This window comes from Endocarpon pusillum, assembly GCF_000464535.1.
Source record: "Endocarpon pusillum Z07020 unplaced genomic scaffold scaffold5138, whole genome shotgun sequence".
Classification (NCBI taxonomy): domain Eukaryota; kingdom Fungi; phylum Ascomycota; class Eurotiomycetes; order Verrucariales; family Verrucariaceae; genus Endocarpon; species Endocarpon pusillum.
The window spans coordinates 185,788-200,823 of NW_006916485.1; the positions used below are offsets into that span (position 1 = coordinate 185,788).

At 50.8% G+C, this 15,036-nt stretch overlaps 6 protein-coding genes across 6 annotated transcripts; 3 read left to right on the forward strand and 3 right to left on the reverse strand.

The window, feature by feature from the left end:
- Positions 1–1,530: 1,530 nt before the first annotated feature.
- On the reverse strand, positions 1,531–2,728 carry EPUS_03573 (uncharacterized protein; the record flags this gene model as incomplete). Its single annotated transcript, XM_007806164.1, has 2 exons — positions 1,531–2,589; positions 2,666–2,728. 2 exons carry the CDS (start codon positions 2,726–2,728, stop codon positions 1,531–1,533), a joined length of 1,122 nt encoding a protein of 373 aa, XP_007804355.1.
- A 254-nt stretch (positions 2,729–2,982) lies between these two features.
- EPUS_03574 (uncharacterized protein) lies at positions 2,983–4,178 on the forward strand (the record flags this gene model as incomplete). Its single annotated transcript, XM_007806165.1, has 2 exons — positions 2,983–3,630; positions 3,681–4,178. 2 exons carry the CDS (start codon positions 2,983–2,985, stop codon positions 4,176–4,178), a joined length of 1,146 nt encoding a protein of 381 aa, XP_007804356.1.
- Positions 4,179–4,573: 395 nt separating this feature from the next.
- On the reverse strand, positions 4,574–6,398 carry EPUS_03575 (uncharacterized protein; the record flags this gene model as incomplete). The annotated part of the gene is made up of 4 exons (XM_007806166.1): positions 4,574–4,917; positions 5,007–5,887; positions 5,941–6,130; positions 6,182–6,398. The coding sequence occupies 4 exons, from the start codon at positions 6,396–6,398 to the stop codon at positions 4,574–4,576; spliced, it is 1,632 nt and encodes a 543-aa protein (XP_007804357.1).
- Positions 6,399–7,262: 864 nt separating this feature from the next.
- On the reverse strand, positions 7,263–11,153 carry EPUS_03576 (uncharacterized protein; the record flags this gene model as incomplete). The annotated part of the gene is made up of 1 exon (XM_007806167.1): positions 7,263–11,153. The coding sequence occupies one exon, from the start codon at positions 11,151–11,153 to the stop codon at positions 7,263–7,265; it is 3,891 nt and encodes a 1,296-aa protein (XP_007804358.1).
- Positions 11,154–11,731: 578 nt separating this feature from the next.
- EPUS_03577 (uncharacterized protein) lies at positions 11,732–11,929 on the forward strand (the record flags this gene model as incomplete). Its single annotated transcript, XM_007806168.1, has 1 exon — positions 11,732–11,929. The coding sequence occupies one exon, from the start codon at positions 11,732–11,734 to the stop codon at positions 11,927–11,929; it is 198 nt and encodes a 65-aa protein (XP_007804359.1).
- A 950-nt stretch (positions 11,930–12,879) lies between these two features.
- Positions 12,880–13,948, forward strand: EPUS_03578 (uncharacterized protein; the record flags this gene model as incomplete). Its single annotated transcript, XM_007806169.1, has 3 exons — positions 12,880–12,988; positions 13,050–13,368; positions 13,429–13,948. 3 exons carry the CDS (start codon positions 12,880–12,882, stop codon positions 13,946–13,948), a joined length of 948 nt encoding a protein of 315 aa, XP_007804360.1.
- Between the last annotated feature and the right edge of the window lie 1,088 nt (positions 13,949–15,036).

Sequence of the window (15,036 nt, forward strand, 5' to 3'; positions counted from 1 at the left end):
CTGAATACGTCGCCACAACACTTACTTGAAACTTCCCTTGACAGCATCGACACAATCGATTCGATACAGTCCAGCTATATTCTTTATGGGTTTAATGGCCATGCATAGCACTTGTTTTGAGGGACCTATACTAGCCCTGTACTATGAATATCTCAGCCAGGTACTGTAGTATAGTCCTAGTACCTTCACCGTCACTTTCAACCACATTTTCTTTACTCTGCCCAACATATATCGTCAAAGCAATGCTTGAGATGCTTGAGCCTTATCTTTGCCGCCCAAGCGGTCGCCATGGCTTGATGCCGAGGATGTTTTCCGTAAGCCATGAGAAGTCGGTTGGTAACGCTGTCAAAACTTATCATGATACGCACATTGACTGATTGGAAGTTGAGTATCAAGCTGACAGAGGTAGCGTAGAAGCAACAAAAGCTAGCCTATTGACGCTGAGTAGAGCACGCACGTGATAAAACTGCTTGGCGAGGAAATGTGGCCAATTCGCTTCGACTTGCTTCAATGATGTGGCTCAACGCCATGCCACGAGGGCCAGGCTGTGACCATTTACTTATGGTTAGAGGGGCGAGGGTAAGTCTGGCAGACTGTTGAGAGGCTCCCCTGGTTGTTCCATAACTTCGAAAACATTCTTTCAGATGCATCTGATAGGAGCAAGCGCCTTGTCAAGGACTATTTCAGTCGCATTCGCGGCCGTGCCGTCAGGCCCTCCTCCAGGGGAAGAGCAAGTGGATCGTGACAGTTCGATGGGCAAAGATGAAGACTTGGGAAGGGTGATTCTGCGGTTCGGCTTCAAGCCTCGTAGTTCCATCGAATAGAATGTCTCTGACGCTCTGGCGGACGTTGCTCAAATTCCTATGTCCTTGGAAAGGGTGACGCAGTATGGAAAGCCTTTGATCTTTACAGCCGGTCACTGGTTTCGGAAGACCTGCCCGGAAGAAAACGCATAAATTGTAGAGGCCGTAGTGGCTGTGTGATGAAGAGACTCGAGCTCGCGTAACAATCTCTTTGGAACACAAAGGGTTGCGAAATTGCCCGATTCCTTGTCCAGTTGCCACCGACAGATGATTTTATAGAATAAGTGATGATGCTGCAGAGGCAGAATCAAACAGAACAAAGTGTAGTAGGCATAGTGTGCAAGACACGGTACCACTAATTGGCCGCTAAATGAATAACACTGCTGTGTCTGCGATCATAGCTGGTATCGTCCAAGGGGTTTGCCCGGCAGTCAGGAGTTGAGCAAAAACCGACTGTCCCCCTGACCTGGGTGGGGTTCTTTCCCTGTCTTTGGTGACCATGACTAGCTAAGCACCAAATTGTCTTGCAATTGACGATAGGAAGCTAAACAGCAGAGTGTCCGTGGAGGTTTGCAGAGGTATCTGAGTTTGACAAGCAACACGAACGGAGTTGAGATGCAGTAGTGAGCATTAGCCAGCGGTCTTATAGAGCGCAGGTGAGAGCATAACCACCTTCGATTTGATGACGGCACTGCATAATGTCATGCATCAAATCCTGCCCACCAAGCTAGTTGACTTTGTCGATACCGTCCACTCTAGCACTCCCTCTAATCTCCTTCTCACGTCTTGCCAGCACTTTCGCCACCGCTTCCCTGACTTCCGGAGTGCTCCGTATGGCACTTGTGACCATTCCTTCCTTCATCCCCTTCTTCAGCGCCTCGATATGCTCCTTTTCTCCTTTGAACGGCGCAAGCCCAAGCCCAAGCACCCCGGAGGCCTCCGCGTCGAGTCTTCCCGCCGTTTGGTTCAGGTGCAATATCTGCGCCTGCAGCTGTTGATCCTGTTCGACGCTACTCCTTGCAGCATGCGGCGCGAGCTGGGATATAAAGATGTTCAGGGAAATTGACATGCGACGAGCTAGAGCAAGGATTTGGAAAGGGAGAAGATGTGGAGGAAGCACTCCTGGAATCACCCAATGCGCCAAAGTTGTAACATAAAAAGCAGACTCCGGGGCCGTCCAATCATGCGTCAGGAAATACAGCTCCAGAAAGGCAAGACCCGAGATGGCCAGATAGCGCCAGAATTGTCCCCATTTTGGAAGCCAGAAGTAGTTCAGCACAACAAGCATCAACGCCCCTTTGGCGTATTCCGGGGCGAGAGAACGTAAACCTGCGTACACGTAGTCCCTGATAGTCTTCAGCCCTGGCCGCTGCACTCGGACGATGCCTGGTCCAAATCTGTCATACGCGAAGCGCTTTGCAGGATCAAGCAATGTGTCGTGTGCTAGCTTGAGATGAACAAATGCCGCTTCAGCATCCGTGCTCGGGGTCCCATCGTTACTGGTGCGAACTTTGTCAGGATGAAAGCGAGCAGCTAGGCGGCGAAACTTGGCCTTGATCTCGCGGTCCGGGGAGGTAGGGTTGACGCCGAGTGCCGTGTAGAAGTCTCCTGCAATACGGATGTCGTAGAGGGTTTGAACGAGTGTATAAAGCAGGTAGAGGCTGAGCACGAAGATGTGAATGCGGCGGCGATGATACGCATACAGAGGCTGCCCCTGTTGAGGTCTTGGAGAGCCGGCGCGAGTTGTGAGGCTATAGAATAGCCCCTGGAGGAGAGATGTTGCCAGCTATCGAAAGGGGGAATTAGTACGTTAACCAACAACACATTACAAGGAAGATACAAGGAAGATGGGAAATGTTTACACTTGGGAGAAACGCCCAACCGACGTAGGTAAAGATGCCTGCTAGAGCACCATCGCCAGCCATCGCGAGTGAGGTGTCTCTTTATGAAGAACATTCATCGCGAAGCAAAGCGAAGCGGAGACAGAGAAGAACCGATCTTGCCCCGGACCATCACTGCCCTCGAAGTGCCATTGCGTTCAAAAAACAGCTCGATTGACACAGCTTTGGGAGACTTCGAAGTCAATTGCTGGCCGAAAACTTCCCCACCTGCAACTCCAAAAAGTCGAAAAGTCGAAAGGCACATTCCAGCCATCTCTCGATTTTGAGTCGGCGCCTAAATGGAGCTGGGACGCTCGCCTCATTTAGAGACCGAGCGCAAATCATCACACAAGACGAAGAAGCGAAAACATGCCGACTCAGAACAAAAGACGTCGAGCAAGAAGCGGAAAAAGCAGCTCGACTCAAACCTCCACCATGTCCTCGACACTCCCTCCAAGATCCCCAAATCCAAGACGAAATCTCAATCATTCAATGATGCAGTGCAATCACCTCCCTCCTCGCCACCTGTGCGCGCAACGCTCCCAGACCCCGACCACGACATCTCCATCACCGACGCACCCCCAATAACCAAGGGCTCCTTAACCCCTACCTCCTCCCCGTTCCACAGCACAACCTTATCCCTCTACCTCCCCATCCCCGCCATCGCCCTCTCTCCAAACACCGCCCTCCCCGCCATGCTAACCACGCACATGACCCCCCTCCTCCTCAGCTACTACCCGCCCCTCCGCGGCATCGTCCTCTCCATCAGCAACCCGATCCTCTCCTCCCAAAAGCCCTTACCCCACCGCCCCCCTGCACCTCCACCCTCACCAAACGCCGACGAACCATCACAAACAGTGCTGGCCCACTGCGCCGACGCAGACGGCCTATCCTACGCCTGGCTCACCGTCCACGACAACGTCTGCAGCGAAGGCTTCGTCGGGCTAGTATGCTACAACTACTTCCAGGTGGCGGTTGCGAGGGACAGGATACCGAGGCAGTGGAGATGGGTGGCGCCGGGGGGGGGGAAGCGGTGGGGAATAAAGGGGAGATGAGGAGGAAAATGAAGAAAATAGGGGTGAAGAGGGATGGTGACGGTGAGGAGGAAGAAGAAGAAGAGGAGGAGGAGGAGGGTATGGTGGATACTTCGCAGGAAACGCTGGTCAATGCCGTCGCCGACGGAGACCAGGGGCAGGAAGAGGACGGAGATGGAGACGGAGAGGGCGAAATTGGATATTTCCAACGCGGAGACGGGACGAGAGTGCACGGGTCGATCAGGTTCAGGGTGGTGGACTGTGAGATCGTGCCGGGCCATGATCGGGAGAGCTGGTCCCTGCAGATCGAGGGGACGCTTCTCAGCGTGGACAAGGAGGAGAGCGTGCTGCAGGAGGAACGGCAGAAGGTCTTGAGGAGGCAAGGAAAGGCGGTCATGAGTGGTGGATTGGGTTCGGGGCCTGGTAGCGATAGGAATGGCCATGTGCTGAGCAAAAGCTAGGGAGAACACAGTCAGATCTGATCTCACAGATATCGTTGTATTAAATACACGCAGAACGTCAGGACATGGCAGCCACCCGACATCTTGTCCGCTTCTCTTGGATGACATTGCCACGAGAGACTTCTTGAGCTGACTTTGGAGATTTCGTTTCGGTGGACACACATCCTGCTCAGGGCGCCGGCGCAGCATGGGACACATCAAAAACTTGGACCACATGCAGCTGCCACGAAGCTTGCTTCTCAGTCCTCTGGTGTACAGAATCTACCTGGGTATGGGCTCACGTAATCTTGAACGTATCAATATATTCGCATATCAAGTTCGAAATATGTTCCATCTGGGACCACAAACCAACCACCACCACCACCACCACCAATCCACCGATATACCTATCACATCTAGCCCACCAAATCCACCTCCAACGGATTTACCCCCCTCTCCAGCTCCGCTCTTCCAGGCATCTTCCCCCTCCCCATCAGCTCCGCACACTTGCTCATAATCGGATCCATCATCATCGTGGCCACCGCCACCACCGTATCCCCCTTGGCATAGTAGGCAGCAAACTTGCCATTCTCGGGCTCGCCCTTGAGGACCAACGAGTCCCAGCCGTTGTGGGTGGCGCCACAGTAGCGAAGCTGAGAGCCCAGCGCGGACCAGAAGACTGGGATGAAGTGTTTGGGTTTGTCAGCGGTGGGTTTGGCGATGGTGTGGCCGACAGATCTACCGTGGTTCTGGGCGACATCTGGATTTGTCATCTTGGTTAGATTGCTTGGATGGGTCTTGGGGGCGGAGCACAGGGATGGCGAAGGGGAAATTTAAAGATGAACCTACTCCAGTGTTCGATGCGAGTGGGCTTGCCATCACCGCCTGGGCCGTGATAAGGATACGTTGCAATATCACCGATGGCGAAGACATCTTCCAGTCCCTCAACCTGGAGGTTCTCATCCACACGCAACGAACCGTCCTTCTCTAGCCTTATGCGGTCGTTGTCTTTGAGATATTCGGTCGCTGGTGCGACTCCAACACCCAAGATGACAAGATCGGCCTCTATCGAGGCACCGTCTTTCAATGTCACGGCACCTACCACGCTTTTGTCGTTCTCCGATGGTCTTGCGGATTCGACGGAAGCGCCCATGTAGAACTGTACGCCATTCTTCTCCAGTTGCTTTTGGAAAATCTTGCCTACCTCTTCGCCCATGACGCGTTCGAGAGGGGCTTTTTCCATGCCTATGATGGTGACCGTGTTCTCCTTGGACAGGCAGTTTCCTACTTCCATACCTATAAAGGACGATCCAACGATGGCGACCTTCTTGCCTTTCTTGTCGCCTACAGCTGCGAGGATGTCTTTTACATCATTGATCGTTCTCAAAGTAAAGACATTTTTCAATTCCTTGAAGCCAGGCAGTGGTAGAACTCTTGGCGTTCCACCTGTGGCGAGGATGAGTTTGGTATAAGGGATCTGGGAGCCGGACCTCGTAGAGACTGATTTATTGGAGAAATCGATTGAGGTCACTGTGTCCGAGATAACCTCAATGGACGCTTTGGAATACCACTCCTTGCTGCGGAGAAGGATTTTGTTGGGATCTGGGATAAGAGCTTTGGACAGTTTCGTTCGGTCAATTGGAAGGTTGGGCTCGTGACTAATAAGAGTGATTGATCCTTTGTAGCCTGATACGCGAAGCTGCTGAACAACTCCAAATGTGCCCGATCCACTGGAAGTCGTGTGGTCAGATGAAAGCTGTGGATGGTACGGACGCATACTTACCCCCCAACAATAACGACCTTGTCCTGGCCTTGAGCGGAGCATTCGACGTTGGGCTGCCGTCTGCCGCTCTTGATAGAGCTTTCCTCGCCTTTGATGTATACGCCGCCGTCCTTTACCAGAACATCGAATTTAGTCAACGGGTCGGGCGCCGGGGCGTTCTCTATCTCCCCGTTCATAACGTTGAAGCAAGCTGTAGGTTTTCAGTTAGATTTCCCGGACGTACGGTATTTGCAGAGCTGACCTCCATGCCATGGGCACGTTAGACGACCTTCCGGGGTGAGGATGCCATTTTTCAGCGGAGCTCCATAATGCGTGCAGTTGGCGTTCATCGCTTGCACCTTGTCATTGAGCTTGACCAGCAAAACCTTCCCACCCTCGATACCCTCCACCTCTGCCTCGATTTTGTCTCCATTCTTAAGATCTAGGGAGGAAATGTCTTTGAGTCTAAACTCGGCCATGGTGTAGGAGGTAGTTGAAAGGTTCAGCCGATATCTGGATATCAGTGGGGCGGCACCCGAAAGGGGAAGGTGAAAGCTTGGAGAGGGACTGATAGGTTTGGGACGAGCAAGCACGCGACACAGGTGCTTTATGAGCATGAAATTGTACTTGAAGGAGAGCAAGGTCAATTGCAATGCGTCGGTTTCCCGTTCAATTAGCAGTTGTGGTACGGAGGATGGATCATTACGAATCGAGTCACACAGACAGCTCCACATGCATTAGCAACCTGCGCTATTGGTGAGGGGACACACTCTTATCGATAACTTAGCAGGGCTGCTGGCTTAGCTACTGCAGTGCCAGACGTTAAGGAACAGGGCTTGGAGCGGAATTCAAGGCAGTGAGCTTCGTGCCTCGCGGGACCGTCATGGATGTTAGTGTGTACAGGGAGGCAGGAGACTCTACATCTTTGATTAAAACCGTAAGGCTCAATGCTCTCCGCCCTTGACATCTGCCCTGCTTGAACATCCGGCTACACTCGGCACGGTAAATAGCTACAGTACATAATAAACTGCCGGCGGCTAGGCCTCGAGAGCTCCAGCCAATCGACTTCTGAGTATATCTAATCCGATATTCTAGTTCTCTCCTACCGCTCTCTTCGAGCTTCATTTGCGGAGGCAACAATGACTTTAATTCTTGCCAATTGTGTTCCTGTAGACTGGCACACTGGTGAGCTCTTCAAAAAAGGTCGATGATGCTTTCAGGGCGCTGGTACCTACAATGAAGAGTCATTTGGTGAGGAATTTTTGAGGAGGAACTTGAGACCATGTAAACAGATCTCTTGCTTAGATATGCTGCATAAACGGCTCATCATACAAGTTTCGATATCACGGTCTGGGCCTTCCCGTCCTCCCCCTGATCAGCCGCCTGTTCCCAGTTTTCGCACTGCTTGAGAAAGACTTCCGTGGCTCGACCTGACTGCTGCTCTGCTTGATTCGAACAGAGCTCCTTTGCATGAACGGATAATCTTCATCACTATGTTCAGCAGATATTGGGTCGCTTGAAAGAGTCAAATCGACAAATTGAGACCCTGGCGGTATTTGCGATGGCTGAAATATAGATGATGTCTCTGTTTGGGTATGATATTGAGTACCAGAGGTTCTTTCATCCACGCTCGACGGCGATTTCGGGCTAGTGGAAGCCTTTCGTTCTGAAGGCGCTGCTTTCTCTGATGCTGGCGGAGAGATCCTTCCAGACCGAGCAGTAGAAGTGATTTCACTCAAGCTGGGTAGATCATCCTCCGAAGACGCGCTACCTTCGAGCTCAGAAAGACAAGGATTGGTAATCTGTGAGCCTGCTGGGGAGGCTGCATCGAACTTGGGAGCGATATCATCTGAAGGAGGTATGATGGACTTTAACGAGTCAAAATGGGACCCTTCGGTTTCGAATGTGCTGTCATCGTCTTTGTCCAACACCTCAGAGTCTGGATCTAGCCTCTTAATTTCGATGGGACTGGCACTGTGTGTTCTAGCTGAGTCCGGCTTTCCATTCAGAGGCAACGTTCTACTCTCATCAATCACTAGTTGCGATATTTTGGGGTATGCAACACTGTTTGGAGTTCCCATGTCCTTGTCAACTTGGTCTCCCTGAAAGCCAGAATCATGTTCTTTGTGCTCAAGGTTGATGGACGAATCGTAAAAATCGTTCTCTTGTTGAATGAAACTCGAGTCTGAGCCTTGAAACAGTGGACTGTCAAGATCTGCGGTGTCAGCTTCACTGGGTGCACCATCCAGGTTCATCGGCTGGTTGCCGTATTGCTTTTCTGACATCTGAGGCGAAGCTGGTGAGCTCTCGTCAGCATGGCCGGCTATCCCTGGGGGCAGGGGCGTCGGCTGGAGAAGTTCAGTGTCAAGGGACGAATGGAAGCCAGCTTCTTGGATCAGCTTCGATATCTCTTCCTGCCGAGGAGTTGAAACCACGACTTGAGCAGATGGTTCTTGAACGCTGGATTTGATTGAGTTAGCCGAACCTTTCACCTGAGAAACTTCTTCATCCGATTTCGTCCCGCTTGTAGAAGAGCGTGCTATTTGCGTCGACTGACCTACTGATGAACTGGCCATCACACCCTCCACAAGCTTAGGCTCTATAAGGTCACCGTATAAGACTTCTCTGATGCCATCATCTGGACCATCTTCGTCTTCCTCCTCCTCGATTGGCATTTCAAATTTGCTGAAGACTCTCTCACCAGTGTGGTCGTCCGACTCCAGCGACAACGAAGTTCTATCCCTCTCTGCTAAAAGTATTTTGAGGGTTCCGTCCTCCAGCACCTCTTGTATCTTGGCTGTTCGATATGCAGATATTTCGGGTTGCCAGAGGGTTTTTTTGGACATATCAAGCTGCTTGAACGCAATCACAGCCCCTGCAACGGCATCTTCGGCTTTCAACTCTTCGAGGACGTCATATTCGGTGACCACAGGCATGTCTGGTGCAGTAGACTTTTTGGCTTCTTCCCTTTTCGACAACTCTTCTGCTTCAACGATCAACTGATTTTGGATAGCTCCATTGAGCTTTACACCGTCAAGTGCAGTATCACCTTCAACATAGAAACCACCGCTTTCAGGCTCATCTACGGTGGCGCTAGCACTCTGCTGTTCCTCCACGTTACAAGCATGGTATTCTTGGGGCTGGCCTTGAGGCTGATTCTTCTGTTGGCCTTGCTGCCACCGCTGAACGAAAGGAAAAGGCGGCGTTGTCAAACGCTGACCCTTGCCTTCACATTCCACTGCTAATAGTATGATCTTGTCTCTCCAGGTTTCGGATGCCGTACGCTCAGGCACCGGCTTGGCATATGTCTCGGAAGCATTATTCTCTTCCGTAATTATATGCTTGGCCCGACCAGCTGTAACCGCCCGTCCCTGCCTAGCAAGCTTTTCACGCAATAATTGCTCATCAGCAGGGGTTTTTGGAGCCTTGAATCCCAGTGATCCAAAAAGCATGCGCCTCGAACTGTCTAGGTCGAGCTTTGCTCTCCTTATGGACCTGACCTCGTGACGATCCTCGCTATTGGGGGCTAGAGTTTGAGCAGAAGCAGGGCCATTTCCACTAGTCAAATCGCAGGGTACTTCCCCTGAAATGTGTCCAGAAGCGTCCGACTCAGCAACTGAATCTACTCCACGAGGCATCAGCCGCTCGAGTAAATCTAGTTTCCGAGCTTCGAAGGTATTTTCAGGGTCATGTACCTGCGCCAGGTTGTCTGTCACAGGTGATGCAGACGTGTTCTGGTCGAAAGCCTCAAGTTCCTTGAATCCAGCATTCGGTGCAAGCAGTCCTTTGGCTTTCAGGATATTTAACCTCTTCTTCTTTTTTTGTCGTTGATTGTTCTTGCGTGTTATGGTGGAGCCTTTACCCGGTGCACTGTGCATTGACATCGACACAGCTGGCAGCGTGGACATTGCCTTGTCAGTTAGATCCTGTCGCACCTTCATGCCGGCAAGAGAGGCACCTGTGATCTCGCCTTCATCTTTCGATGTGGAATCCGATTTAGAGTCAGAATCAGACCCGGATTCTGACTCAATCGCAGCTGCAGAGTCAGACTCAGGCTCAGATGCCGAACCGCTTGAAGAAGATATAGTTTGTGAGGCCATTGAGGAAAAGTCCGAAGAGCTGGCTTCACTGTCAGATTCGCTCGAAGTGGAGTTCGAGGATCCGGTGTCGCTAGAAGATGAGCTTTCATAGATGTCGTCAAGACCATCAAGTTGAGCCTTCGATTGTTCCGCGCAGTCCACATCATACCCAGCATTTAAGCTGTTGGCTGGGGTGGATGCTGCGTTGCGAGTGGTTTTATCAGACGAGATGGTGGGGGAAGGGGCACCTGGAGACTTCGAGCCACTCATGGAGCCCATCCTCCCGTCCTCTGATGCACATTCTGATGTATATTCAGAGTCTCGCTTACGCTTCTTGTGCTGTCTAGTAGCGTGAAAGCTGTTTGCTTCCTGATGTTTGTCTGGGTTTGGAGAATACTTCTTGCCTTCGTCCTTGCCCTGTTCTGAGGGGTCGTCATCAAGAAGCGCCTTCAGCTCCTCAGAGAGTTCCAAATCTGCTTCGTCTCCTTCCTCCTCACTGAAACTTTTGAAGTCGCTGTCTGATTCGTCAGTTTCAAAATTGCCGTATGTATCTTCACCGCTTTTATCAGTGGGTTGCCTCGCCGCAACTTGCCACATCCTATCATCATTTATACTGGCGTCGAATTCGCCTCTGGAGAAATCCGCAGCTGAGTCCACAACCATATGATTTCCTGACAATAGACCTTGCGAGGTAGAGTCATCCTCGATGTACTGGCCATGTCCAAGGTCTAGCTTGCGCCTTTTCCTGGGTGGTATCGGAAATGCAGGCCTGGCTGTCTTTCTCAGGTAGGGTCTTCCGAATGCGACACCGTCGAATAGATGTCTTCCGTCAGAAGTGATCTGGTGCCGCCCTCCAAGTCTCCGTATCCTCAAGTCATTGGTTTGTAGCGCACGAATAGTAACCTTATCGTCTTCCTTCAATACCGAGTCGATGGGCTGAAAATGCAGACATTCGTAGCCTTCCACCTCGACTGTGTAGTCTTCCAAACCCCAATCATCACTCTCAAGCTGGAATATGTCATTCACATCCTCCAACAGTTGGGAGATTGTTGCAGAAGCATGTGCGGAGGTTGAAGTAGGGTCCTGCGTTCGTGCAGTCCACAATATGTTTGTTATTGGAAGAGCATGTCGCTGGATCGTAAGCCTGAGTCGCATCGCTGCGTCTTCGCATCTCAGGCGCAGGACACTCCTCCGAAACACAGGCGCAGGTGGATGTTGGACAGATTGAACCACTGCTTACGCGATTCAGAAGGGGATCCCACAGTCGGTAAATAAGCACGTCAGGGCCGGTGCGAGCGGCCTCCAGGACTTGGCGGTACCCAGTGAGCTTGAACAAAGATTCATCGATCATTTCGTTTGACGATTAGCAATGCTATTGTGGAGTTTCTAATCGCGGATCATTCTGTCATATCATGGATATGGCACCAACATTGTCGCCAGGGGCGATGCCGGATTCTGCCTCTGCGTTGCATCAGCCAAATGTACGCAATCCACTCCCGCTATCTGCTGCTCAAGAAGCACAGGTCAAGGACATATATTACAAGCGAGTAAGAGGCCATTGTGCCCAGCAAATTAAAGGTACGTTTGTACTTCCATTCTATATCTTAGACTTCGATCGCTAGCGAGCCAATTGATCTCCATGTTCATTTCTGATACTATCTTCAGAATTTGCAGAGTGTGCCGTTGGCAGGACAATCTCTGCTACCTGGATCTGCCGCGATCAACGTCTAAGCATGAATTCTTGCATGATTACACACGCTACACGAGCCGAAGAGGATGCTGCACGAGCAGAATGGTTCGCTGGCCGGGAAGATAGAAGAAAGAAGCGACAAGAGGAGGCTGCCGCTGTGGAACGCCGTCGAGAAGAAGTCATCGAATTGATCAAGGGAGAAGAAGCAAGGGAAGGAGTTGCAAAGGCAAGGCCATCATAGGCTCAAACAACGGCAAAGGATAACAACGGGTGGCCGCGAAAATGAGCACTTTGACCTTGGTCACGGCAATCTGGTCAAGATTTTACAGCCTTATGCCGTCGGCTTCTGGCTGCAACTTTCCTGCGAACAAGAAAGAGCATCAGTGATGGTACCAAGAGCGTCATGCAGGTAACTCCACCTACTGGAACAACGGCTTCCAGGGATGAGTTTACATGTTTCGGTACCGACAGATCATCTCTGGCAGAGAGGTGCCACTAGCCAGTCATGCACGACATTAAGGAGCAGGAAAAAAACCCAAAATGGTGTTTGGGGCTTTGCTAGCACCTGGCGAGACAGTTCCGAAAGTGGATCTGCAGTACCATTTTGGATCACAACACTTGTACCACCGTCTGGTCCACCGGGTTGTATCCAACTGAATCAACAGTACGAATTGCAGATCGAAGTTGCATTAATTCGGTGTAGCATTTGCATGGAAATCTGCTCTAACAATACATATCTCAAAATACCGAGTAAGGATGCTGTCGAAGCTCGGCATCTGAACGCGCTTTATACTCCTTATGCTGGAACACGTGCCAAGGCTACCTCAATGCCTACCGTTAGCACGCCAAGGAGCACGCGGCTCGAGTATGCCAATGCGGGTGCGGTTTGACGATCAACGGGTTTAGGAGTACCTGCATGCCCTGCGAAGCTGATGCATCTTGAGCACAAGCGTGATTTGGAATCAGTGATTCTTATTGGCTGAGATGTCACGGCACGTGATTTGTCCGACTGAACGAGGATATCTACATGGTTTTCCACGGTACCGCACCACTTACCATCGAGTGTGTATAAGATGGGACTACTTTACCCGACAATTGGTGTCTGTTGTTTGCAGATCTGCTTCTTCTTCAAGACGTTCTCTTCGCCAAAGTCTTGGTCTGTCCCAGTTGCAAACCAACAAGAACCACAGCATGGCTCCTCGCTCGATTCGTCAAACTTTTCTGTTAGGGGAAAACAATCGCTCATCGAAACAGATGGATTCCAACATCACGATGGCCGCTTTTGGAGGTATCAGCGATGGTATCTTCATTCTCCTCCTAATTCCCAAAGCTTCATGTTCTGACTTTGCCTGACAACTCAGAATCTATCTCCGATGCAGGCCAGTCGCATACAACGCAAGTTGATCTCGAAGACCAGCGGGTATCACGACGATTTTCGAAACAAAGGATGCCGTCAGACAGTTCGGAGGACCACACATCCACAGCATTCAAGATCAATCGTCGAACCATCTCCGACGCTATATTGGGGCTTTCGGACGGCCTCACTGTTCCTTTTGCTCTCAGTGCTGGTCTGTCGAGCCTGGGGACAACCAAAATCGTCATCTTAGGAGGTCTAGCAGAGCTCGTTGCAGGAGCAATATCCATGGGTCTTGGCGGCTTCCTGGGCGCCAGGAGTGAGCTGTATGCAACGCTCTGCACAACTCTGGAACTTTCTGCCCCTGTACTTACCCATTGATACAGTGAATCATACAATGTCACCCTTCGAAACACCAAACTTCAAATCGAGAAATACCCCGCACAAACATCAGCACTGGTTTACGACATCTTTCATGCCTATGATCTTTCCCCGTCCACAATCACATCCATGGAGAAGAAGCTTCAGTCCTCACCTGAACAACTTCTGGCCTTTCTGATGGATTTCCATCACAAGGAGTCTTTTCCAACCTTAGGTCGTGCCTATAAGACTGCGGCCACTCTTGCAATTTCTTATTTCCTTGGCGGGCTCATTCCTCTCATCCCATATTTTATCGTGGCTAGAACCGAGGTTATGACTGCGCTTTGGTGGAGCATCGGTGTCATGGGGATCACATTGTTGGTTTTCGGATATAGCAAGACCTGTATAGTAGTTGGATGGAGCGGATGGAAGAACGTCCTGGCTGGCACGAAAGGGGGTCTTCAGATGCTTCTTGTGGGGGCTGCGGCTGCTGGGGCCGCTATAGGGCTTGTGAGGGCGATTGAGCAAGGCGGAATTTATCTGTGATCATGCCGGCATGGTAGGCGTTATTGGTCTATCTGTATATACAATCTGTCTTGGTCGAGTCAGCATAATCATACCGTTTCAATCTTGATCGACTCCTGGATCGTTGACCCCTTCTGTAGGATTGGGAGATTCTTGAGCCTTTGGTACCCAAACAATAATCCCATAGTATTATTCTTCTTCTATTGATCCAGTCTCTTACCATAACGTGTCAGGCGTAACCCTAAATCAGCCTCAGTACGGTTCAAATAGGGCTCGAGAGCATTTGAGACTTCAAAAATCAACGCCCAGCCGGCATAACGTAGGATACGGGCGATGCAACATATGTACCTGTGTAACACAGGCCCGTGAGCCCCAGAAGCGTTACTTGATTCTGCTTTTGACCAAAGACCATTCTATTCCACTATTCTAGGTGCGTTGTGAGAGCTATGTGCCTGGCTATAGCTAACCTTCACCCGAATCTGCCAAGACTATGTTGCACGATCGAAACTGCCAGTGAAAGGAGTAGTGCACCCAACTGACTTGTGAGTCCGATGTTACCGTTCATACCAAAGTTTCAAGCCAGCAATTTCAGCTCGCTACCATTCAACGAATAATCATCTGAGGGCAGTGAGCTTTTGATATGTTATTTCTAGAACAATCTTCTTCTTCAATTTAGGACCTGCAACATCTACATAATATAACAATGCGCTGAATCCCAAAACGCCAAGTATTTTTTGGTGCGCAGGGGGTGTAGTGCACTTGAACTTGAAGTCAGTTGGCTACCTTATTGACGTCAACCAAGTCGATATTGCAAGCGTAACACCTTAGCGGTTCAATTCCAATGCTTTGTTTATATACGCCGCAATCGGTCCGCCATGTTAGACAAGGCTACCAAATATTCAACACCTGCTCAAGAGACCACCTCACCATGGCCAAGTTCGAGGATACCGACCATTATAGATATCACGGTCTTAGTAGCTAGAAACCTCATCGAACCCTCCGACCTGGCCAAGGTGTCTACCACGATATCACCTACCGTACTGCTGCAAGCGTGATGGTGGTCACATTCTGGACTCTCCCACTGAAACGGGTCTTCGTGGCGCTCCCAA